At 50.9% G+C, this 23,500-nt stretch overlaps 1 protein-coding gene across 4 annotated transcripts in view; it reads right to left on the bottom strand.

The window, feature by feature from the left end:
• Window positions 1-1,431: 1,431 nt before the first annotated feature.
• SUPT5H (SPT5 homolog, DSIF elongation factor subunit) overlaps window positions 1,432-23,500 on the bottom strand; it is a 29,134-nt gene continuing 7,065 nt past the window's right edge. For 3 of the 4 annotated variants that reach the window (XM_055309767.1, XM_055309768.1, XM_055309769.1), the window contains exons 4-30: window positions 20,600-20,665; window positions 20,041-20,052; window positions 19,476-19,545; window positions 19,293-19,361; window positions 19,130-19,195; window positions 18,843-18,873; window positions 18,428-18,496; window positions 13,398-13,649; window positions 11,998-12,087; window positions 11,819-11,889; window positions 10,209-10,314; window positions 9,888-9,981; window positions 9,659-9,795; window positions 9,046-9,201; window positions 8,799-8,945; window positions 7,826-7,972; window positions 7,614-7,739; window positions 6,661-6,745; window positions 6,209-6,328; window positions 6,014-6,116; window positions 5,797-5,924; window positions 5,592-5,697; window positions 5,010-5,168; window positions 4,724-4,892; window positions 3,959-4,162; window positions 1,943-2,038; window positions 1,432-1,865 (exon numbers count right to left, since the gene is read on the bottom strand). In XM_055309767.1, the coding sequence (XP_055165742.1) occupies window positions 1,722-1,865; window positions 1,943-2,038; window positions 3,959-4,162; window positions 4,724-4,892; window positions 5,010-5,168; window positions 5,592-5,697; window positions 5,797-5,924; window positions 6,014-6,116; window positions 6,209-6,328; window positions 6,661-6,745; window positions 7,614-7,739; window positions 7,826-7,972; window positions 8,799-8,945; window positions 9,046-9,201; window positions 9,659-9,795; window positions 9,888-9,981; window positions 10,209-10,314; window positions 11,819-11,889; window positions 11,998-12,087; window positions 13,398-13,649; window positions 18,428-18,496; window positions 18,843-18,873; window positions 19,130-19,195; window positions 19,293-19,361; window positions 19,476-19,545; window positions 20,041-20,052; window positions 20,600-20,665 (3,023 nt within the window). In that variant the 3' untranslated portion in view covers window positions 1,432-1,721. The remainder of the gene's footprint in view (window positions 1,866-1,942; window positions 2,039-3,958; window positions 4,163-4,723; window positions 4,893-5,009; window positions 5,169-5,591; window positions 5,698-5,796; window positions 5,925-6,013; window positions 6,117-6,208; window positions 6,329-6,660; window positions 6,746-7,613; window positions 7,740-7,825; window positions 7,973-8,798; window positions 8,946-9,045; window positions 9,202-9,658; window positions 9,796-9,887; window positions 9,982-10,208; window positions 10,315-11,818; window positions 11,890-11,997; window positions 12,088-13,397; window positions 13,650-18,427; window positions 18,497-18,842; window positions 18,874-19,129; window positions 19,196-19,292; window positions 19,362-19,475; window positions 19,546-20,040; window positions 20,053-20,599; window positions 20,666-23,500) is intronic. The other variant, XM_055309770.1, reaches the window with a different exon arrangement.

The following is a 23,500-nucleotide window of genomic DNA, read 5'->3' on the forward strand; positions in this document are numbered from 1 at the left end:
CTCGTCGCCCAGCCCGGGCCGCACCTGGGCCAATGGGGACTCGGGGGTGGGGCGGGCGGACGGGAGCTCGAGAGGGACAAAGGGCCGCGGAGCAGAGCCGCCCGCGTCCTCGTTTCGGGTCGACCCGGCGCGCCGCGGTCAGGCGTTCCGCCCACCCCACGCCTCCCCGCCCCTGCAGCGGCGGGGAGCGGCTCACGCAGGGCCCGGGGGGCTAGGCTGAGGCCGCCGCGTAGGACCCTGTGGCTGCGGATCGCGTCCTGAGAGCAAAGCAGCGAGCTAGTTCGTTTCGCCCACGTGGTCCGCCCAGGAAGCGGGCTGAAAGCCAGCCCTCCCAAACCCTTCCTCCTGAGGAGCCTGGAGGCCGAAGCTCTCCCGACCTCGCAGCCCTTTCTTGCCCCTCCTCCCCTGAGCTGCTCTAGGAAGGGTCTGGAAAGCCAGCGCTTTCAAGCGAAGGCTCGGCCAAAGGAGCAGCGGCCGCCTCCCCGGGTTCGGGCTTATCGAGACAGAAATCCATGAGTAAGGGGCGACAGGTGGCCGCGAAGACTCTCCCTCCTTACTTTAAAAGGAAGGGAAGTCTCATACTGCTTATGGGAACTTTGAAAGCATGGAAAATCACCATGTTACATCTAGGGAAAAATACTAAGGTCAGGCTTCTGGTCCCCTCTGGTGGGGGTGGGGACGCACGGACTGGGTTGCTGTTTAAATCTCTCCTACGTACTGTACTACGTACTGCCAAGCTGGGTGGTGGGTGAGGCATGGATGTTCTAGGGGTTGTAGTATCTTTTCGAATATTTAAAAAAATTTTTTTAAAGATTTTATTTATTCATGACACACAGAGAGGCAGAGACACAGGCAAAGGGAGAAGCAGGCTCCACAGAGAGCCCGATGTGGGACTTGATCCCGGGTCTCCAGGATCACGCCCTGGGCTGCAGGCGGCACTAAACCGCTGCGCCACCGAGGCTGCCCCCTTTTCGAATATTTGAAATATTTTATATTGCATTAATTAAAAAAAAAACATTTGTCAAATGAATAAGGTGAAGGAAGGTCAGGGTACTGAAGCCCCATTCTCCAGCTTGCTTGTCTCTACCCTCAAGCCACCAGACAAGCCACAAAAATTCTGGTGTCGCTGCTCTGTGGGCTCAAGAAGAGGACCTTCAACTGCGGTATCCTGCACCATAGGAGGAATTTCGGTTTTCCTGATTTTCACTTTACATAACTCAAGTGAGAGTGGAATGTTAACTTCAATGAGGGGCAGGCTCTGTTCTAATAATCTTTCCAATGTCTCCTCATATATTCATGCTGGGGTAGGCAGCATCATTTTCTAGATGGGGAAACTGAGGCTTAGGTGCCCCCATCTAGTTATTTGCCCAGGAAGTAAGTGGGGTCTACAAATGACCGCACTTACAAAACAGACACACACATACACACCCCTTCTGACCAAACAGCTTTTTATTGAAAGACCGAAACACAAAAGCAAGCTGGGGAAAGGAGGGTACAAGAAGGTGGGGACCCTCCCCCAGACTCTATTCTGATTCCCATGAACATCAGGGAGGAAGATAGGAACTCAAAAGGAAAATAAAAGAAATCCTAAATGACCAGATTAGCCCTGGTCCGGACCCCAGACCCTGTGTCAAGAGCCAAGGGCCATGGAACGAAGGAGGGACAGACACTCCACTCTCTATCTGCCAGATAATCTGCCAAGTCCACCCGCCCTGCGTTCCTCAGGCCTCCAGGAGCTTCCCCAGGAAGCGGAGGTTGAGGATCTTGAGCTGCTCATCAAGGTCCATGCGGACGATGCCATCCTCACCATCGATGCTCAACAGGACCCCTGTGGCTTCCCGATCCTCACCCAGGATCACCTTCACCTGAGGTGGGGAGGAATGGGGGTCAGGGTCCATGTCAGCAACCCAAGGCCCCCACGTCTCCTGCCCTACCTCCTTACCTTGTTGTTCTTGGTGGGGGTGATGGGCTCCAGGTGCTCACTGGAGATGCTGACAACCTTCTCACTGTCCTTTAGGTATACAGAGCACATGCCTCCCTGTGGGTAGGGACAGCCTGGTCAGTGTCCAACAGAGCACTGCTGCCCACACTCAGAGGCCACCGGCTCAGGGCTCGTCCTAACAAGTTACTTGCCCCTAACTTATGGGCAGGAAAGGGCAGGAAAGGTCAAAAGCTGGGCCTGGTTCCTGGGCCTGTGGGGTGTGGGGGCGGGGTGGCCAGATCAGCAAGGGAAGCACCAGAACGAAGCTAACTTAGGCCAAAAGAGACTGCTTCTCAGGCATGTGACTCCATGTCCCAAGTGGGCCTCCTCACCTTTCCCCTCCTGGCCCCACCTATACCTCAGGGATATCCTCACAGGCCCTACCTAGTCCCTGGCCAGAGCTCTGACCTCAATGTAGGTCAGCCCGTTCACCAACAACCTTCAGCGCTGGGGTGTGTTCACTTGGCCTCCTGAGGGTCTCTGCCACTTGCCTCCCTCCTCTCTTCCTCACAACCAGAGCTCCCCCTGGGTTCCCAGCCCCCAGTCTCACCATCCTAGTCCATCCCTGCTAGAGCAACATAGTGAATTAATTCCAAACCACAGACCTGGTCCACCACTGCCTTGCCTGCTTGGATTCCTCCGGACACAGTCCAAGTTCCCCAGGCTGCCATGTGACCTGGCCTAGTCACTTCTCTGGCCCTGTCACTCACCCTTCCCCCTGGGCTTTTTATGTTCTAACCACAATGAACATATTTCAACTCCCCAGATGTGCCAGGCTTTCCCTCATCTCCAGGCCTTTGTAAGGCCCCTGTCTTTGGAACACACTTTCCCCCCTCCCCCACTACTTCTCTTGGCTTACTCCTATCCAGTCTTCAGATCTTGGTGCAGATGCTGCTTCCTCCAGGAGGCACCCCTCCTGAACCCCTCAAAAGTTGATTAAGTTGCCTCCTCTAAGGTTCCCATAGCTCCCCTTGCTGTCAGGGCTTCTGGTATCCCAGCTCAGGTCACTCAGGCTGTCCCTGTTTGGGGACACGTCTGCCTCCCCAACTAGGATGTGAGCCTCTGTGAGGGCAGGGCCTGGAGCCATCTTGGTCTCTGGTGTCTCTCTCTCTCTCTCTCTCTCTTTTTTTTAAAGATTTTATTTATTCATGAGAGACACAGAGAGAGAGAGACAGAGACACAGGCAGAGGGAGAAGCAGGCTCCATGCAGGGAGCCCGACGTGGGACTCGATCCCAGTACTCCAGGATCACACCCTGGGCCAAGGACGGCGCTAAACCACTGAGCCACCCGGGCTGCCCCTCTGGTGTCTAATTCGTTCAAGTAACATTTACCAGAATACCAACACTCTGTTGGTTCCTCATCTAGGAACTAGGGCTGCTTAGGAATGAAATACAGGCTTAGTAACCAAAGAATCACACGCTGAATAAACTTTAAGCTAATTTTAGGCAGCAGGTAGGCAATGTGAAAAAAAATTACATGGACATATAAGACAGACCTGAGATAGCTCAAAGGCTTCCTTGAAGGATGAAAAGAAGAGCATCCCAAACAGAGGAGAGTGACAAGCTAAGGCCCTGAGGCTGGAGAGAACCTAGTGACTGTGAGGGATGGAAAGACCAGTAATGCTGGAGCAGGAGGAGCACTACGGGTAGGGTGCCTGGCTCTAAGCCGAGGCCTGGCATAGGGAAGCTCTCTGTCCGTGTTACTGAACTGGTCTCAGAGGAATCCGTTAATGTGTAATCTAGTTCCTGGGTGCCAGTCACTACTCCAGGCTAAGGGGGCCCCAGCCATGTACACAACATGCAGAAACCCCTGCCCTGTGGAGCCCGCAGGCCAGACCATCCACACTTGCTTTTCCAGCTATAAACAGGTACCAGAAAACATGGTTAGATGGTTAAAAAGAAAAAAACCAGTAACCACAGAGGTTGGGGACCCCAAATGAGGGGTCCTGCCCACCCACTGGCCTGGGCCCCACTTACTGTGACGCTGCGGATGACGCCTGTCTGCCCCACCACCTGTGTATCCAGGTAGGTGTCCCGCACCTTCACCTGGATGTCAGTGGTTACCCAGTCGCTGGAGTTCTGCTCAATGCCTGAGCCTGGTGTGTGGGGGTTGTAGCCACCAGGGGAGGGGGCTCCGGGTGTCATCGGACTGTAGCCAACAGGGCTCGGGCTGGGGCTGGCCTGTAGGTGAAAGGGGGGTGGCGTTATTGAAAATAGGTCATCAGTCATCTAGCTTGGTTGCCCCCACAGACCCAAGACTCATCCTAACCCACCCACCCCCCTTTTTTTTTTAAAGGTTTATTCATCTGAGGGCAGCCGGGGTGGCTCAGTAGTTTAGCGTCGCCTTCGGCCCAGGTTGTAATCCTGGAGACCCGGGATCGAGTCCCATGTCTGGCTCCCTGCATGGAGCCTGTTTCTCCCTCTGCCTGTGTGTCTGCCTCTCTCGTGCTCTCTCTCATGGATAAATAAATAAAATCTTAAAAAAAAAAAAAGTTTATTCATTTAAGAGAGAGAGAGAGAGAGCACACATGCGTGCACGCAGGAGTACACGAAGGAGCAGAGGGAAAGGGAGAGAGAAACTTCAGCAGATTCCTCACCAAGCGTGGAGCCTGATGCAGGGCTCAATCCCAAGACCCTGAGATCATGACGTAAGCAGAAACCAAGAGTCGGTTGCTTAATCAACTGTGCCACCCAAGTGCCCCCTAGCCCACCACCCTTAAGGGCATGCAAGCTCACCAGTACCTGATAGGCCATGGGTGAGGGTGTGGGGTGGTAGCTGGCTGGAGAGTGGGTGTTCTGGTAGCCTGCTGGGCTTGGCGCCACCTGGTGGTAGCTCTGGGGGCTGGGGCTGGGCTGGTAGGAGCCTTGTGGGGAGGGGGCGGCATAGGGGGAGAACTGGTCTGTGTTGTACCTGGAGAGTCAAAAACAGAAGGGCGCAGCTGTTGGGGATGGTGCAGAAGAGAAGAAGGTAGTGGCAGCAGAGAGGGTTTGGGCAAGGGTTGATTAGGGTTAGCCCCAGTGGACTCACATGGCTGGCGTCCCTGGTGTCTGTGGGTTGTACTGTGGATTGACCTGTGGGGATGAGGGGTCAGGATACCCGGGTGTTTGGGGGTTGGGGGTGCCCCCATAGGCCTGTGGGGATGGGGTGGGCTCGTCGTCGAAGGCATACTCGTATTCTTCCTCAGCCCTGTTGGAGAGAGAAGTCTGTTGAGAAAGACTGGTAATCACAGCAATGTAGCAAATGCTTCCAGAACAGCAAGGAACACCTCACAATGGCACTGAACACCCCACAACAGCCCCAACCAGAGGCCTCCATTTCACAGCTGAGCAGCCTGGGAAGGCAGAGACAAGGCTGCCTGCCCAAGGTCACACAACTGGTCACATGACCTAAGTCACACAAATCTGTCTCCAAGCTCAGGTCTGATGCATAGCATGCCACTATGGTGGGGATTAGAGATTATCTGACCACCCATCCCAGCCATACCTAACCCTTTGCACATGAACAGCGTGGGGATGGAAGCAGAGTGTTCAGGGAGGGCCATGTAGACCCCTCCAACCGCACACAAACACACGGGCTCAAGGAACCATGCCTCCCACCCCTGATCCTCACCGCGACGGTGTGTTAGGGTTATTGGGGTCCCAGGCCCCACTCTGAGCAGGAGTGCGGCTGCCATCATGCAGGGGTGTCTGTGAACCATAATGTGGGGTGCGGCTGCCTGAAATGGGAGAGTGGGAGAAATGAGTTTGTCTGTTGTGTCCTGTCTCCAGCCCCACCCCTATGTCACCCCTTAACCCCATCCCCTGGGCACACTCACCATCCTGGAGAGGAGTTTGGGAGCCATACATGGGTGTGCGGGAGCCAGAGCCATACATGGGCGTCTGGGAGCCATACATGGGCGTCCGTCCATAGGTTGAGGTCATGCCACCTGGGCGCCGTGAACCCCTGTGGACACAGAGAAGTAGTGGGGTGAGTAGGGCCCCCTTACCCACCCAGCAACCCCCCTCCTGGCCCTGCCCTGCCCCAGCCCGTACACTGTAGTGAGCCGCTGACGGTCCACAGAGATGGTCTGGCAGGTAGAGTGCAGCTCCACGCGAGCTGTGGACTCAGTGGCATCCTTCACCACACCAATGTAGCCTGGTGAGGAGACCAGAGGTCAGGCTGAATGGGGTTCTCCACCACGTCCCTCCCCCAGCCCTCCAACACAGCCCTGAAGGCCTGAAGGTCACCTTTGTAGGGCCCTTGGGAGATGCGCACAGTTTGGCCTATGAGTTCGTTGTCTCTCCGTCCCCGACCCCTGCTCATGCCTCCGCTGCCGCCACCAGGGCTGCCAAAGCCACCACGCTGACCTGGGGAGAAAGAAGATCACCAGTCCCCAGGGCCATGTCCTCCCCTCACATGCTGTGTCCACTGACAGAGCACCCTCTCAAGCCCCCTCTTCACCTGCCTGACTCCCCCAGTGCACCCCCACTGGTTCAGGAGCTTCCTCTGGGGGCCCCCACCAGAGCCCCAGCACAATTGTGGCCACTCTGGCCTGCCACTGGGGGCAGTGGTGTGGGAAGGTCCTGGTCTCTGTAAGCCCCTACATGGGCAGGCCAGCAGAGCAGGCACTCAGCGAGTGTGAGCTGAATGATCCCACCCCCCCAACCCCCAGATACATCCCCGCCCCTCTCCTTCTCACCTCCAGCGCTGGGGTGCATGGGGCTGCTGATCCGGGGGCTCATAGGGGCAAAACCGCCCACTGTGAAGTTGGTCACATCTCGGGGCTAGGGAAGGGACAAGAAGTGAACTGGCTGGCAGGGCCTGAGTGATAGACTCCTGGCCCCCATGCCACTGCCTGCCTCCTGCTTGAACAGGCCTGGCAGTCATCTCTCCCAACTCCTAGTGACAATGCCTCGATTTCCCTTTGGGGAAACTACCACCCCTGTGCCAGTGTGGGCCTGTCAATCAAGAGGCCTGGTCCTCCCTTGGCCAGGACTTTATGGCCCCGGTGACCTAAAAACTGCAAATCAGGAGAATTTCTCAGCCCAATGTTTAGGGCTGTGAGGACCACCCCTGATCCCAGCTCCCCAGATCCAGGGCCTGATTTCCTTTCCAATACTTGGTTCTACATAGCTTTCCTACATGTTCTAACTCAGAGCCCCTGCATCTGCTGCTCCCCAGAGACAGGCAGCTCTGGGCCCCTTCATTCGGATCTCTGCTCAGGTGTTAAATCAAAGATGCCTTTCCCTGACGACCTCCATCTAAAGCAGCAACCCCGTTATTCTCTCCCCATTATTGTCTCTCTCCCTATCCTGTTTAACCTTCCTTCAGATTGCCTATCATCACCTCACACTGTACGATGTACGTATCTATTGATCTGTTCATCTCTGGGGTAACATCTCTAGAAGGGCAGAGACTTTTTGTTCATTATTCTATCTCCAGTGCCAGGCACCTAACAGGTGCTCAATAAAACGGAATGGATGAATGATTTGATTAAAAGCTCAGAATCCCAGTAAACTCTACCAATGACCTGAGCCTGACATCCGCTCTCCTAGCCCTCCACAAGCCCGTTCTTGTCACTGTGGGGGCCAGAGAAGGCTGGAGAGCTGAGCCAGGAACCCAAGAGCCAGGAGGCCATCACACCCGCCTCACCTTGGAGCCCCCTGCCAGGACGAGGTGGCGGGTCTTGCAGACAAACATCCCCCCGTTCTCCACCAGTTTCTTGCAGTGCAGGAAGGCAAAGCTGCGGAAGAGATGGCGAATTTCGCCCTCCCGGCCCTGAGTGGGGAAAGGACGGTCACTCTCATGGCCATGCCCACCCCAGCAACTTCAGGCGTGGTCAACAGGCAGGAGCTTATACTCACTGAGTGGGGGCCATCAATGACCTTGACGATGTCTTTCACATGGATGTTATTCTGTTCTGAGTCCAGGGCCACAGCAAAGCGGTTGTCCTTCTTTCGTGTCACAGCCTGGTGTCTGACGGTCACCACCTTCCCATACATGTTCAGCACCTATGGAGGGAGGGGGGGATGCTGAGCTGTGAGAGTAGAAAGAAGCGATGTGGAGTAGGGCTTTCCTAAGGTGGAATGATCCTTCCTTGTGGGAAACCATCTCAAGCTCTGCGGAAATCTAGCCTTCTTGGCTCTGAGGACACTGCTGCCGAGGCACTGCGTCAAACAAAAATGTTCCCAATCATTTCAAAACACTTTTGGGAAAAGACTCCATCAGAGACCTGAAAAATGGGTAAAGGAGTAAATATTAACATAATTTTTACCCATCACTGTGTGCCAGGTCATGTACTAAATTCTTCACACAACATTTCACTGAAGCCTCAAAACTTCCCTCTGAGATGGATGTGGTCATGATTCCCATTTTACAAGGGGGGGGGGGCAGATCTCAGGCCCAGAGAGGGCAAGTCACGAGCCCAGGGTCACACAGCATGGAGCAATAGGACCAAGATATGAATCCAGAGTCCAGGGTCCTAAGCATTAGGACTCTGACTCCCACGTCCACTGGGAAGGGATGGAGGGGAGGAGAGCACCTGCAGCCCCCAGCCCTTGAGCAAGCACCTGTGTTTACAATATTTGATCTCAGGGCTTCAACAAACGAAATACATGATACCGATATCTCCATTTTACAGGGTATGAAACAAGTACAGAGAGGGTAATGACATGCCACCTGCCCAACACCACACACCCAGCCACGGCTGACAGAGCCAGATCTGCCACCCAGAGCAGTGTGGGTCTTAGCCACCACGATCTGCCACCTCCCTAGGACGAGGAGCTCAAGGGAGAGGAAGGAAGGCAGGCCCCACCACTGAGTACAACACACACACACCTGGAAGGTCTCTCGCTCCAGTCGCACGATGACACCCACGGTCTGGGGGTCCAGCTGCACCAGCTCCCCCCACTCATGCTGGCCCCCCACATCCACACCCGATGCCGTCTCTGAGCAGAGCTGCAGGTCCCGGGGGAGCACCTTCAGCTGTGGGAAACAGGAAAGGGTGAAGCAGGGTCCAAGTGGCTCTTTAGCCTGGGTCTCATTGGGCATGTTCCACCTCGACCCCAGTCCCCCCCCCACTTACCTCGTGCATGGTGAGGTCAGAGAAGAGGATGACAAAGTTCTCCTCCACTCGCACAATGAGGCCTGTGTCACCCTCAAATCGACCAGCAATCACCTTCACGTGGTCCCCCATTTTAAAGTACTTCCGGAGCTCCTGGGCCGGGAACTCCAGCATGTCCTGGGGATTGGGTATGGGGACACTGAGCAGGTCAAGAAAAGCTACTATGGCCCACCTGCTTCCCCATCTCCAGAAGCCACTCATATTCTCAGAAAAGACCTTGCCAAAACCCACTCCAGACTCACACCACCCAACCACAGACTCCTTGTACAACCCTCAGACTGCCCTAGAGACAGCTCACCTCAGACTCAGGAAATCAGCCTGGATACCCCTTTACTCCATACACACAAAGTTTATCCCCAAAACATACGACACAGAGTAAACACTTCCTCAGACCTAGCCAGAGAAAGCCTCACCCCAGACACATCATGCTAGCCTGGACAAACCCTCAAAACAGAAAGACAGACACAGACACCCACACCCTTAAAGCAAACTAAAACCAGGCAGCCGCTTAGATTATGCTATGATGACACCATGCTCTCAACCCAAAAGTACATATGGGCCGTGTGGTACCTACCTTGAGGTCCTCGTGCTTGGGCATGATGGTGATCTTGTTGCCATCCACGCTGAGGATCTTGCCCTGCAGGTTGATGAGCTCACCCTCACACACCTCCACATTGTCCCCAGGTTGGAAGTTGTGTTCCCGCTCCTTCCCTGCAGGGACAGATGCCGGGCTGATGTGAGGGCTGCCTGCCACAAGCCACCCCGTCCTCTGGAGGCCTGAGCTACTGACAGGGACCAAGTACCTGTGCTCTCGGTCACCACCTCAAGGTCAATGCCCTCTGGCTGGTCTTCAAACTTCTCCAGCTCGGAGAGCGTTGGCTTCACACCCTCTGTGATCTGAGCCCCAAGAGACAAAGGGAAGAGGAGGAAATAGACAAAGGTCAGTGTCACAGCCCAGCCATGCGGGCTAGTGAGATGGTGAGATTTATTTTTCCAGGGACACTCCTACACTAACGGCTTGACAGATTAAGCAGGAGAGACCCAGATAACCCACTGCTCTGGGACCTGGACTTGGCCTCCCTGCACCCTACCACGGTAAGCAAGATGCCCTCTGGGACCCTCACCACAGCAGACATAGCAAAGCTCTTGAAGAGAAAACCCTTCCGGCTGTATCGGTTCCCCTCGAAGATGAGGAAGTCACCATCAGAGGCAACATCACCACCCAGGGACCTGGGATTTTGTGGGGGAGAGAAGATTGCAAGGGAGATTAAGAAGAGAATCTTGCTGAGTCTCAGGCTCCTCTGCTGGCAGACAGACACAGCAGAGCAGGGAGAGGATCACAGGATGGCTGTCCCATCCCATCCCATCCCATCCCATCCCATCCCATCCCATCGAGTGACCTGTCCCAAGCCCAAGGGCTCTTCCCTGTACTCTGCTGCCCTCTCCCTACCTGACTGTTCAGCACAGTACACCTTACCCTCTGATGAATTACTGTTTAATACATCTCCCGAAGGGCAGACCTTTAACATTTTTCATTCACTGATCTTTCCCCTAGAGCAACACCTCACACGCACACCAGAGGCACTCAGAGAATACTAGCTGGACCAAGTACTGGACGGTGCCAATGGTTAACATGCCTGGAGCATTCAGCCTGCACCTGGCCACATACCTTGTGGACTCTTCCCCAAAGTCTCTGATGTCACTAACATGATCCACATTTCCCAGGGAAATGAGAGAGTGAGGCTCGCTTTGGGCACACCTCATGGCGAGGGTGGTCTGAGTCAGGATTCAAAGGCAGGGAATGAGACTCCCAAGCCTATGCCTTAATTTTCCTGGCCCTGCATGTGGGGTGGGGGACACTCAGTTTCTGCCCACGCTTCTAGAGTGAGGAGGGAAAGCCTGCCCCACTCCCAAAATAGGGAGTGTGGGGGAGCAGGCCGAGCTCCTCCTGCCACTCACTCAACCCTCTTCTTGTTTGAATACTGAGTTTGGTAGAGGCCCAAGCCAGCTCTGCAGGCCATGTCAGGGCGCTCAGGAAAAGGAGGTCCGGATCAGGTGGGACAGCAGGGGGGTAAGTAGGTCCAATTTAGGCATGTGACGTATTAGCCAAGTCCTGGGATGCAGCTCAAAAGATGTTCTATAATCCCCTTAAGAGAATGAAAAACCATCTGGTGGCTCACGAGGGGTTCCAGAACAGGACAGTGGGAAAAGGGTCAGTGCGGCTCTCATTCCTCCAGCTCCTCCTCTCCCTCCCTCCCCATCAGGAGCCCTCTGACTAGCCCTGGAACACTGGGGTCACTGTGCTGCTCTAAAGCTTCCTCCAGCTGGGGAGGGCGAGGGATACATCCTGACGAGGAAGGGCTCTGTGGCCTCATCTCTGCTGTCCAGGGATCAGAAGGTCAGGGAAAGAGACCTTACAAAGCCTGACAGGCTGAGAAACCCCATTTTAGCATGTGATACTGAAGCCAAGTGCTATTCTGGGTACACGTGCTCTGTAACTCATCTGATTCTTGCGACAATCCCAAGAGGCAGGGATCATTACTGTGGATGTTTATAGCACAGAAGCCAGAGGCCCAGGGATGTTAAATTGGCTGAGGCAATGCTCCCAAGCTGACCACTCACAAAATAAACCACAATTGGGTCAGGGGGCCCATTCCCTTGGGGGAACCTGCAAAGGTGCACTCTGCATCACAGCTCAGGGAACTCTGCCCAGCCAGGCTCCAAGGACACTTACCTGATCTTCTCGGCGTCAAACAGCCTCTGGGGAGGCCGCTTAAACTTCTTCCTTTTAGCAAACCAGTCTTTCTGTGGAGGAGAGGGGGCATGGGTGGGAAGGGTGAAGGAGGAGCACTCAGCCCCCAGCAGGATGGAGCATCCTCCCCACCCATGAGCCACAGTGTGTCCCCCTGGTACCAAGCTCATGCGGGCCTTGATGCGGTCGTAGTCAATGCGGGGGATCATCTTCAAGGAGATCGTGTTTTGGCTGGGTTCCACATAATCCACCTGAAGGGAGGGAGGTGGTCAGGAGGGCTCTGGCCCTAGACATAGAAGGGCAGGACAGGGGATGATGGGGAAGAAACTGGACTGCTGACAATTCCCCATTCTCTGTAGCCTGTCTCCCCTCAACTCTGAAGCAGATTACCCAGTGCCTGCTTGACGTATCTCCTTGGATGTCTAAAAGGCCCCTCAGGGACTCCTGGGTGGCTCAGTGGTTGAGCGTCTGTCTTGGGGTCCTGGGATTAGGCCTGCATTGGGCTCCCTGCAGGGAGGCTGCTTCTCCCTCTGCCTATGTCTCTGCCTCTGTGTGTCTCTCATGAATAAATAAAATCCTTAAAAAAATAAAAATAAAAGGCCCCTCAAAGCTAGTACAACCACAACTAACCTCCTGGTTACCCCCAATCCTGCTCCTCTTCTAGTCTTCTCCCATTCCATCATTCCTTCTGCACTGGCACACAGCCTGGGAGTCGTTCTGAACTCACTTCTTACTCTCCCGTCCATCTCCACTGTGCTAGCAACTCCTGTCAGCTCTGTCTTCAGAAAATCTGACCTCTCCCTGCTCCTCTCAACTGCAACTCAGGGCCTGTCCCACCATAACCTGCTCCCAGGACTATGGTGGCAGTCTCCTCACTGGTCTCTGTGCTTCTATAGCCCCATCTGATGCAGTCCAGGGTTTGACAGCCAGCTAATTCTTTGTTGTGGGGACTCTTCCCTACATTGGAGGACGTTAGCAGCAACCCTGGCTTCTATCCACTAGATGCTAGTTAACTACCCCCCTCAGTTGACACAACCAAGAAAAGTCCCCTGCCGGACAATACTGCCCCTGCTTGAGAACAGGAATCGATTCTCAATGAAACTACCAGAGTAATCCTATTAAATTCCAAGTCAGGCTATGTCCCTCCATCTCCAGTAGAAGCTAAAGCCCTGGGATGGGCCACAAGCACAGTTCCCTCCTTGAGCCCACCTCCTACCACTCTCACCCTTGAGCACTCTGCTTCGGCCAGGGCAGCCCTATTCACATGCTGTTCCTTCTGCTGCAACACTCTTCCCCAAGAATTCCACAAGGCTCCCTCCCTTACCTCCTTCAGATTTTTACTCAGCATGCTTTGAACATGCACAGAAGATGGTCATCTATTTCCTATGTGTTCCCAATAAAATCTAGGCTCTGCATCACCTAACCTGAATGGAGGTCTGCTGTGCACCAGGTAGGGGCTGGGAACGACCAAAGGAAAAGGAAGGGGACAAAAGAGGGGAGCAGAAGTGTAAAAGCGAGCCCTGGCCCCTCAGTTACCCAGCCCCACCCCCACCCCTGGCACCTGGGCGATGTCGTCCTTATAGATGCCCCTCTTCAGGCGGACCCAGGATTTTGGCTTCAGGTTGGCCACCTCCTTCACGACTTTGAGAACATCTGTCATCTCCTTGATGGGCACCATCTGCTGGTTCCAGTAGCCAAGCCGCAGGTTGCCTACACCTTCAATGGCCTGCTTCACATGTGTCTGCTTATAGGCCTCCACGTAGATATAACCCTTCACGTGCTCTGGTGCCACCACTGACTTAATCTGCAGGGGCTGTAGGACCGACCCAGTAGCAGGAAACAGTGAGACACAAGTGACATGAACAGTAACAGCTGCCACTACAGCACTCTCTCCCAGGAATTTATCCAACAGAAATGTTTGTGAAATGACCCGGACACAAGGATGTCCACTGCAGTTATTGATTACAGCAAACAAACAAGACTGGAAATTTTTTTTTTTTTTTTTAAGACTGGAAATTTTTAAATGCCCCCAAAAGAGATTTGTTAAACTATAGCATAACCATTCCATGAAATATAATGTAACACTTAAAAAATAATGAATCTACACATAGTGATGTAGAAAGGAAACCAAGAGAGGGGCGCCTGGGTGGCTCAGTCAGTTAAGCATCCAAAACTTGATTTCAGTTCAGGTCACGATTTCAGGGTTGTGAGATGGAGCCCCATGTTGGACTCTATGCTGGGTGTGTAGCCTGCTTAAGGTTCTCTCTCTTCCTCTGCCCCTCCCATCCTGCTCCTGCTCACACATCCCCTTGCCCCCCAAAAAAGGGGAGGAAAAAAAAGAAAAGAAAGGTAAACAACATATACCATGTATAAAAAACAACTGGATGGAAGAGAACTGAAATGACTATACTAATAGCAAACAGAACACACTTTAAGACAAAAGGTGTTACCAGAGACAAACAAGGATGTCTTATACTGGTAAAGTTCAATCATCCAAGAAGATACAAGAAGTGCAAACCTGTATGAACTTAACAATAGAACCTCAAAATACACAAGGCAAAAAGCAACAGAAATAAAAGGAGAAATTGATAGTTCACCAATAATAACTGGGGACAACACCCCACTTTCAACAACAGAACTAAACAGGAGATGAACAAGGAAACAGCACTTAAGCAATCCTGTATACCGACTAGACCTCACACACATCTACAGATACAATTCTGTCGAACAGCAGTGGAATGCAGCACATTCTTAGGGTATACTTAACATTCTCCAGAATAAACCATATGTTAGCCCATTAAGGTAAGTCTCAATAAATGTAAAAGAATTGAAATCATATGAGATATATCCTCCAACCACATAGAAGTGAAATTAGAAATCAGTAAAGATTTAGAAAATTCACAACTATGTGGAAATACACTCCTAAGTAACCAATGGATTTAAATTAAAAATTACAGGGTGCTTGGCTGGCTCAGTGGGTGGAGCATATGACTCTTGATCTCATGGTTATGGGCATGGTACCCCAAGCCCTACATTGGGTACAGAGATTACTTAAAAATATTTAAAAAATAATAATAATTATAAGGGATATTAGAAAGTATTTTGAGGGGTGCCTGGGTGGCTCAGTTGGTTAAGTGTCTGCCTTCAGCTCAGGTCATGATCTCAGGGTCCTGGGATCAAGTCCCACATCAGACTCTCTGCTCAGCAAGGAGCTTGATTCTCCCTCTACCTCTGCCTGCCTCTCTGCCTACTTATCTGTGCTCTCTCTCTCTACGAAATAAATACAATCTTAAAAGATTTTAAGATTTTTTATTAAAATAAATTTTTTTAAAATTTTTACTTATTTAGGATAGTCAGAGAGAGAGAGAGAGAGAGAGAGAGAGAGAGAGAGAGGCAGAGACATAGGCAGAGGGAGAAGCAGGCTCCATGCACCGGGAGCCCGACGTGGGATTCGATCCCGGGTCTCCAGGATCGCGCCCTGGGCCAAAGGCAGGCGCCAAACCGCTGCGCCACCCAGGGATTCCCCTATTAAAATAAAATCTTAAAAAAGTATCTTGAGATGAATGAAAACAAAAACACTAAACCTTAAGAGATATGAGAGCTGTGCTTAGAGGTAAATTTACACCTGTAAAAAAGAAAAAAAGTCTCACATCAATAACCTAACCTTCCACCTTTAAGAAACTAGAAAAGGAGGGGCGCCTGGGTGGCTCAGTTTATTAAGCATCCCAACTCTTGATTTCAGCTCAGATCATGATCTCAGGGTTGTAGGATTGAGCACCATGTCAGGCTCCAAGCTGGGCATTGAGCCTGCTTGGGATTCTTTTGCTCCCTGTCCCTCTGCCTCTCTCCACTCTTAAAAAAAAAAAAAAAAAGAAAAGAAAAAGAAAAAAAGAAAGAAAAGGGAAAGAAAACTAAACACCAAGCAAGCAGAAAAAAAAAGAAATAACACGCATCAGAATGGAAATAAATAAAAGACATAAAAGAAAAATTGAGAAGTCCATCAAAACCAAAATCTGGTTCTTTGAAAAGACTAACAAATTTGACACATCTGTAGCCACACTGACCAAGAAAAAGACAAGAGACTCAAGTTACTCAAGACTGAAATGAGTAAAACCAGGAATGGAAGAAAGGATATCACCACCAACTTTACAGGATAATGAAGCAATACTATGCTACTATGTACGTGAGCAAGTGTACATAATCACATCAAGAGATTAGATATCCTCAACGAAATGAATGTTTTCCGCAAAAAGACATGCACTACCAAAAGTGACTCAAAAAGAAACAGAAAATCTGGGACGCCCTGGGGGGCTCACTGGTTGAGTGTCTGCCTTTGGCTCATGTTGTGATCCTAGAGTTCCAGGATCGAGTCCCGCATAGGGCTCCTGCATGGAGCCTGCTTCTCCTCCCTCTGCCTGTCTCTGCCTGTCTCTGTGTCTCTCATGAATAAATAAATAAAATCTTAAAAAAAAAAAAAGGAAAAAAGAAATAGAAAATCTGAATAGACCTACTAAGAAGTAAAGATATTGAATAACTAATTGAAAAATTTCTTTTTTTTTTTTTCTAATTGAAAAATTTCGGGATCCCTGGGTGGTGCAGCGGTTTGGCGCCTGCCTTTGGCCCAGGGCGTGATCCTGGAGACCCGGGATCGAATCCCACACCGGGCTCCCGGTGCATGGAGCCTGCTTCTCCCTCTGCCTGTGTCTCTGCGCCTCTCTCTCTCTCTATCATAAATAAATAAAAATTAAAAAAAAAAAATTTCTACATGCACACAAACAGAAAATCACCAGCCTATCACAAACAGCCAGGACTAGATAGCTTCACTGGTGAATTCTATCCAACATTTTAATAATATTGTTCCTTCACAGACTCTTTTTAGAAGAAGGAGGAATATTTCCCATCTCATCCCTTGAATCTACTATTAACTTGATACCAAAAACAGTATCAGGGATCCCTGGGTGGCGCAGCGGTTTGGCGCCTGCCTTTGGCCCAGGGCGCGATCCTGGAGACCCGGGATCGGATCCCATGTCGGGCTCCCGGTGCATGGAGCCTGCTTCTCCCTCTGCCTGTGTCTCAGCCTCTCTCTCTCTCTCTGTGTGACTATCATAAAATAAAAAAAAAAAAAAAAAAACAGTATCAAATGTGGATGCAAGTATCTTTTTTTTTCCCCAAAGATGTTATCTGAGAGAGAGAGAGAGAGAGAGAGAGAGATAGAGAGACAGACACCCTCACAAGCAGGGGGAACAGCAGGGAGCTCTATGCAGGACTCGATCTCAGCACCCTGAGATCATGACCTGAGTCGAAACCAAGAGTCAGATGCTTAACTGACTGAGCCACCCAAGTGGCCTTGGATGCAAAAATTTTTTTTAATTTATTTATGATAGTCACACACACACACACACACACACACAGAGAGAGAGAGGTCTCCAGGATCGTGCCCTGGGCTAAAGGCAGGCGCCAAACTGCTGCGCCACCCAGGGATCCCAAGGATGCAAATATTTTTAATAAAAAAGCATAACTGGATCTAGCAACACATAAGATCATACACTACGACCCTGAATTTTATGGTACGAAAATTATATCACAATCGAAAAAAACAAAACAAAACAACTATATTGTTTCAGCATTGCTTGTAATAGTGGAAAAAAGAAACAGCCTTATATTTACTGGGCATACAAAGATACTTAAGGTATTGACAAAACGCTCACTACAGAATAATACATACACTACATAATATTGTTTTACACAAACAAAACAAACAAAAAAAAACCCCAAAACTGACATTTCTTGACTTGCAGAGAAGATGACCTGGAAAGACACACACCAACAGTAATTCCTTTTGAAAACTGGGACTCAGGGATGGAGATGTGGCCTTCTCCAACACACATATACTTCTTTGGTCATCAAAAACAAAAACAATAATCAGTCATGACTCAAATGGTCACTGGACTTTTGCCTAGGATGCACGATCGAGGTTTGAGCACACTTAAAATGACCTGCAAATCCTACAAACTATCCACTTAGTCCCACTGACATACATCCACTGCTTCAGCAAGTAAAAGCAATGCATTTGGCCCAACATGGATCATAGTAAGTGAGAAAATCACCAGCCAGCAAAGGGTGGGTAGTAGCCCCCCCCGCCCCATGTTTCGTGAATTTGGAGTATACCCTTTGTAGGGTTTGCCCCTGTTCCAAAACTGACAATTACATCTCTGACAATAATAACTATACTTACTGAACACAAGCTGCAGGACAAGTCCCAGCGGAAAGCTGGACATGTCCAAAGCTACTTAATCCTAATGATGCTGAAGGGCAAGCAAAGTGCCTAGAAACGGGGAGTGGCTTGATCTAGGTCACAGGGCTAGGACGCAGCAGGGGCAGGATTCAAACTCCAAGAATTAATTAGAAGACGGTACCTCTGTCAGTCACTGAAGAGCCTTTCAAATCCAGGGAGGGGTCATTTTCCAGCTAAAGCAGCTCACTTTACGGGCACTGCTCCTGGCTGCAAGGGTACCTGGTACCCTTGGATCTATACTGTCCCTCCCTCTGGGCTTCACTCTCTTGTCCAAGCTACCTGCCTACCCAACTTACCGTGTCTGTGAACTGGTAGGCAATGAACTTCCGCATCAAGGAAATGGCTGTGGCCCTTTCCTCCCCAATCTGGAAGAAGAGACACAGACTTCAGAGAGATGACGACACGAAACATGGACACAGTAAAGGGGGTAGGAGACAGCAGCAAGGCAGACAGAGTCATCAGGCAAGAAAGATAAAATAGAAGAAAGAGAGAGAGGAGCAAGAGAGATGAAGTCCAGAGCAAGAGGGATGGGCAGCAGGACAGATGGGGTGAGAGACAGTGAGTGACAGGAGGAGAGGGGGGAAGGGGGCTGGGAGGTGGGGGATGAAGAGGCAGAGACTCACAGGCCCAGGAGACCCAGGACAGAAAGATGGCAAGCTCTCCCAGACAAGGCCACCTCCCCCCCAGCCTCCTGCTACCCAGAGTACACACCTTACATTTGACAGTCCACAGATTTGGATCCCTAGACAGGAGAGGAAAAGGAACCCCTTCAGTGAAATGGCCTCATCACGAGAGACCTGAAACACCACACCCATCTTTCTTCCCCGCTCTCCAAGCCCCCTTCTCCATCCTGCCATCCATAAGCAGGGGAAAGAGGGCAAGTGCCAACCTGCCACTAGTCCCCATTATCCAGAACTCTGGGTCTGCCTAGGTACATGCCCCCACTCTCAATACAAAATTTCCCCCATCTCAGCCTGCCCATCCCACCCCTCCCTTACTTGACTCCTGGGAGCAGCTGCTGCTGGGTGATGTCATCTGAGAGCTCATCGGATCCTCCATATACCCTGGAGAGGGGAGAGCAGTTGGGAAGGGGGGTGATGCTCTGTCAGAGCCTTGACCCTTCCCTAAAAGGGACCACCTGTCCCCACTCCGTGCCCTTACGTCTCTCCCACAGATGACTTGGCATATTTCTTCATGTAATACTCGCCCAGTTCTTCCTCTCGCTGGTCCCTGGGATGTGAAGGGGGAAAGTAAACATGAATGAAAGGCTGGAAAGGAGGGTGGGCTGACCTGCCCCCAGATCTCCCCTGGGAGCCAATCTCACCCTTTTGCCTCCCTGCTTACCTCCAGAGGTTTTGTAGGCGGCGAGCCCCAGAACGGTCTTCATCCAGGACAACATTATCAATATTGGAAGCTGCAGAAAAATGTGCAAATGAGGTGAATACAGGGAGGTGAAGGGCAGGGATCTGGAGAAAGTGATAGGGGCTGAGAGGGCCGGAGCTGGGCCCTGGGGCAGGAGACACCTCACTTAGGAACCCCCAACCCTCACCCTCTACTCTTGTCCTGCTAAGCATCCTGCTTCTCATGAAAAAGACTTGGGGACAGGGCCCAACAGGTGGGGGCATCCAGCCATTCCCCATCTCACAATCACTAAGTATGCCCTTAACTCCATCTCACTCCACCTATCCCTGCCACCCACAATGCTCGCACACACACGCACAAACACATACACACTTTCCCAGGCCAATGGCTGGAGACCTGGCCTCAGGACTCCCTGATTCTGGATCCTATATGAGTCAGAGCCCCCAGGGCTAGTTGGGGGTCAGGGGTTAGGGAGGGTGCTGTGGGCAGGAAGGAGATGTCAGGATATGGGAGGAGGGTCGGGGACTCACAGTTTTCAGACTCTTACCTTCAATCTCTTCTACTTGGAGGAAGAGGAGGTGGTGGTGGTGGTGGTGGTGGTGGTGGTGGTGGTGGGCGAGGGCAGACAAAGTATGAGCCAAATTATAGCAGCGAAATCAACCAATGGGTTGGGGGAAGGGGAAGGGAGGGACACAGGAAGGTTGAAAATCAAAAGTAAAGGCCAGGCATCAGGTGGTTGGGGGAGAAGCCGAAATGTATGAGGCGCACAAAACGGAAAATAACAGGGAAGTAGGGTCACTGGCCCAGGAAGTGGGGGGTATCTTGGGACAGAGCCCACCCCCCTACAACCCCCTAGAAGGGATTCACTGGGGCCCTGGGATCCCAGAGTCCTCTTTCCACCACACCCACCACCCACAGCCCCCACCCCCCAACTCATGGGCCTAAAAGGAAAAGGGTACAGAGCTGGTCTCTCTGGCAACGACAGAAAGAAGCGAGGTGAGGAGGGTGGGGGGTGGGGGTGGTGCAGGGCATGGGGTGGGGAATGGGCTCTCAAGACCATTGGTCACACCCCAAAGTGGTCTTGCAGAGGTGGGGCCCCCACACACCTTTCTCTAGAATGTCCTCTGCTCCGTCCTCCCACTGGTCCTCATCCTCATACTCATCATCCACATCTGCAACAGAAAAGCCAAGTAATCAGGGAGGTGGGTGCAGCAAAGGCAACCTCAGAACAGTGGCTCCTGGGAGACATCACTGGGAGATTAGCAAGACAACCACCTACCCTGCAGATCATGACAGAGGCCTGCATAGGTGAGGCTCTTGCCCTATGCCACCAAGCTGCTTCAAGCCACAGGATCAGGTCTTCCATGCAGCTCCACCTCCGCCTGGCTCTAAAAGCCGTCCCTCCCTCAACCCCACCCATAAGTCCATTTAAAAAATCATATCGGGGGATGCCTGGGTGGCTCAGTGGTTGAGGGTCTGCCTTCGGCTTAGAGCGTGATCCTGGAGTTCTGGGATCGAGTCCCACATTGGGCTCCCTGCAAGTAGCCTGCTTCTCCCTCTGCCTGTGTCTCTGCCTCTCTCTGTGTTTCTCATGAATAAATAAATAAAATCTTAAAAAAAAAAATCAGATCAGGGACACCAGCCTGGCTCAGTCTGTACAGCATGTGACTCTTGATCTTGGAGTTTGAACCATGAGATTGGTTCAAATCTCACGCTGGGTGTAGAGATTACAAAAAAAATAAACTTAAAAACTATATATATATATCAGATCAAAATAAGCACAAAAGTTTCCTCCAAACTATCAAGACCATTATGTTTTTTTTTAAAGATAAGATTTACAGTCTATTGGTTTTGTTATCTTCCCCTTACATTTGTAACACTGACACTTAGTGTCCTGTGCACACTGCTCTGTTGTGAGTACGTGCCACCGAGTCCCAGCTGAATCCTCTGGGAGACTCTGAAGGAGGTACCACCACCGTTCTGATTTTTACAGTGATGGCTCTGAGGCCCAGAGAAGTGACCTAACTGGCCCAAAGACTCTCAACTGGTCCCTGAGAAACAGGCTAGCTCCAGGGCTCATGCACCAAACCTCTTCATTAAGATACTCATACTCTTTCGTACATAGTGAATATTATGCTAAAAGCTGAAGAGTGATACCCCCACATGATAAAAGAATCCAAAGCAGAGGATGTATGTGTGCAATGAAGTTTCCCTCCCATCTAGCTCCCACTAGCTCAGTCCCCTTCCTCAGAGGCAACTCTGTGACCAGTTTCTTGCCTAGAAATCACCTGTGCATATAGAAAAGATGCATCTAAATCCCCCACCACTACCTGCCCCAATGCAACTTTTTAACACACTGTTGGGTACTTTCCTCTTTTTCTAAGTAATCATACCAGCCTGGGGCTCTTCCATAGGAGAATATGCCGCATTTGCTGCTGATCTGCCCCATAACACATTTTACCAGGCCCTTACCATCAACGGACATTTAGGTCACCAGACATTTACAACTGGAAACAGGACTGCAGCAACTATCTTTGGCCTCATATCTTTCTGCACCTGTGCGAGTTTAATTGTCTGGTGAATTCCTAAAAAAAAAGAATTGCTGGATCGAAGGGTCCCTGCCTGTTAAACGTCAATGGGCACTGCCACACACCTTACCATGGGCAATGCCCAATGCCACTCCCCCCACCGAAACATGATTGTCCCTAGTAGTCCGTGTCTGTGTCACACAGCATGTTATCCCTTTTCTCGATCTGGGCCCATCAGCTACCTAAGATTTCTTCTCAAAGAAAGGACTCCCTCCCCTCAACCTTTAAGGGGGGACTGGGAGTGTTTCAAGCATTTCCTGCCCCTCTGCTCCCCAATCTTCTCCCAAGAAAATGGTGGCTGGCATTCCAAGTCGTTCTCCTTACGTGGGGTGCCTAGGTGGCTCAGTCAGTTAAGCATCTGTCATCTGCAGGTCATGGTATCGAGATCCTGGGATCTAACCCCAAATGGGCTCACTGCTCAGTGGGGAGTCTGCTTCTCCTTTTCTCTCTGCCCCTCCCTTAAATAAATGAATAAAATCTTTGAAAAAAAAGTTCTACTTTACACGGGCGTGGGGAACAAGCACTCTCACAGATGGGGGCCAATATCTGGACACAGACATCAAAAGGTTTTAAAAACATATACATCCCCTTTGCCCAGCAGTTTGACTTATAGAGATTTACCATGTAGAAAATCTTCAGGGGCTATGTTAGATAAAATACATCTTCTCTAATCTCTAAAGAAAACGTGTTTACGTCAATTACAAGCAGTGGAAATAAATCACGACAATGTTAACAGCAAATTCAGATATTTTCACGTTACAGCTACAGATATTTCAAGATGTCACTTGCATCCATTGTTACTTCAAAATTAGATTCTTATCAGACCCTCCACTAAACCTTGTTATTTCAACACATTCATGATGAAACCCATATGTTCTGCGAATATTTAGGTACTGTATTTCAGTAGAAATGTTCTCTTTGGAATCCTATGCTATTTTTCTGTTAAGCATTTCAGAGCATAATTCTAGGAAGGGGTCTGCAGACTTCAGATGCCAAAGGAGCCGCAATACAAAAGAGGTTAAGATCCCCTGGTCCAGGGGTCTGGGTGGCTCAGCAGTAGAGCGTCTGCCTTCAGCTCAAGGCGTGACCCCGGGGTCCTGGGATCGAGTCCCCCATCAGGCTCCCTGTAGGGAGACTGCTTCTCCCTCTGCCTACGTCTCTGCCTCTTTTTCTGTGTTTCTCATGAATAAATAAATAAAATCTTAAAAAAAAAAAAAAAAGAACCCCTGGTTCAGGTAATAAGTTGTGTCTACGTCTAAACACATAGGAAGATATTCCCCACCAGTGTTGCTCGTAATAACGAAAAACACAAACTTCAATGTCTAAGAAGAGATCGGTTAAATAAAACAGATTCTGGAGAAAATACTATCATGTAGCCACTGGGGGAAAATGGGTATTTCCAAGATGATGATGATGATG

This window comes from Nyctereutes procyonoides, unplaced genomic scaffold (genome assembly GCF_905146905.1).
Source record: "Nyctereutes procyonoides isolate TBG_1078 unplaced genomic scaffold, NYPRO_anot_genome, whole genome shotgun sequence".
Lineage (NCBI taxonomy): Eukaryota > Metazoa > Chordata > Mammalia > Carnivora > Canidae > Nyctereutes > Nyctereutes procyonoides.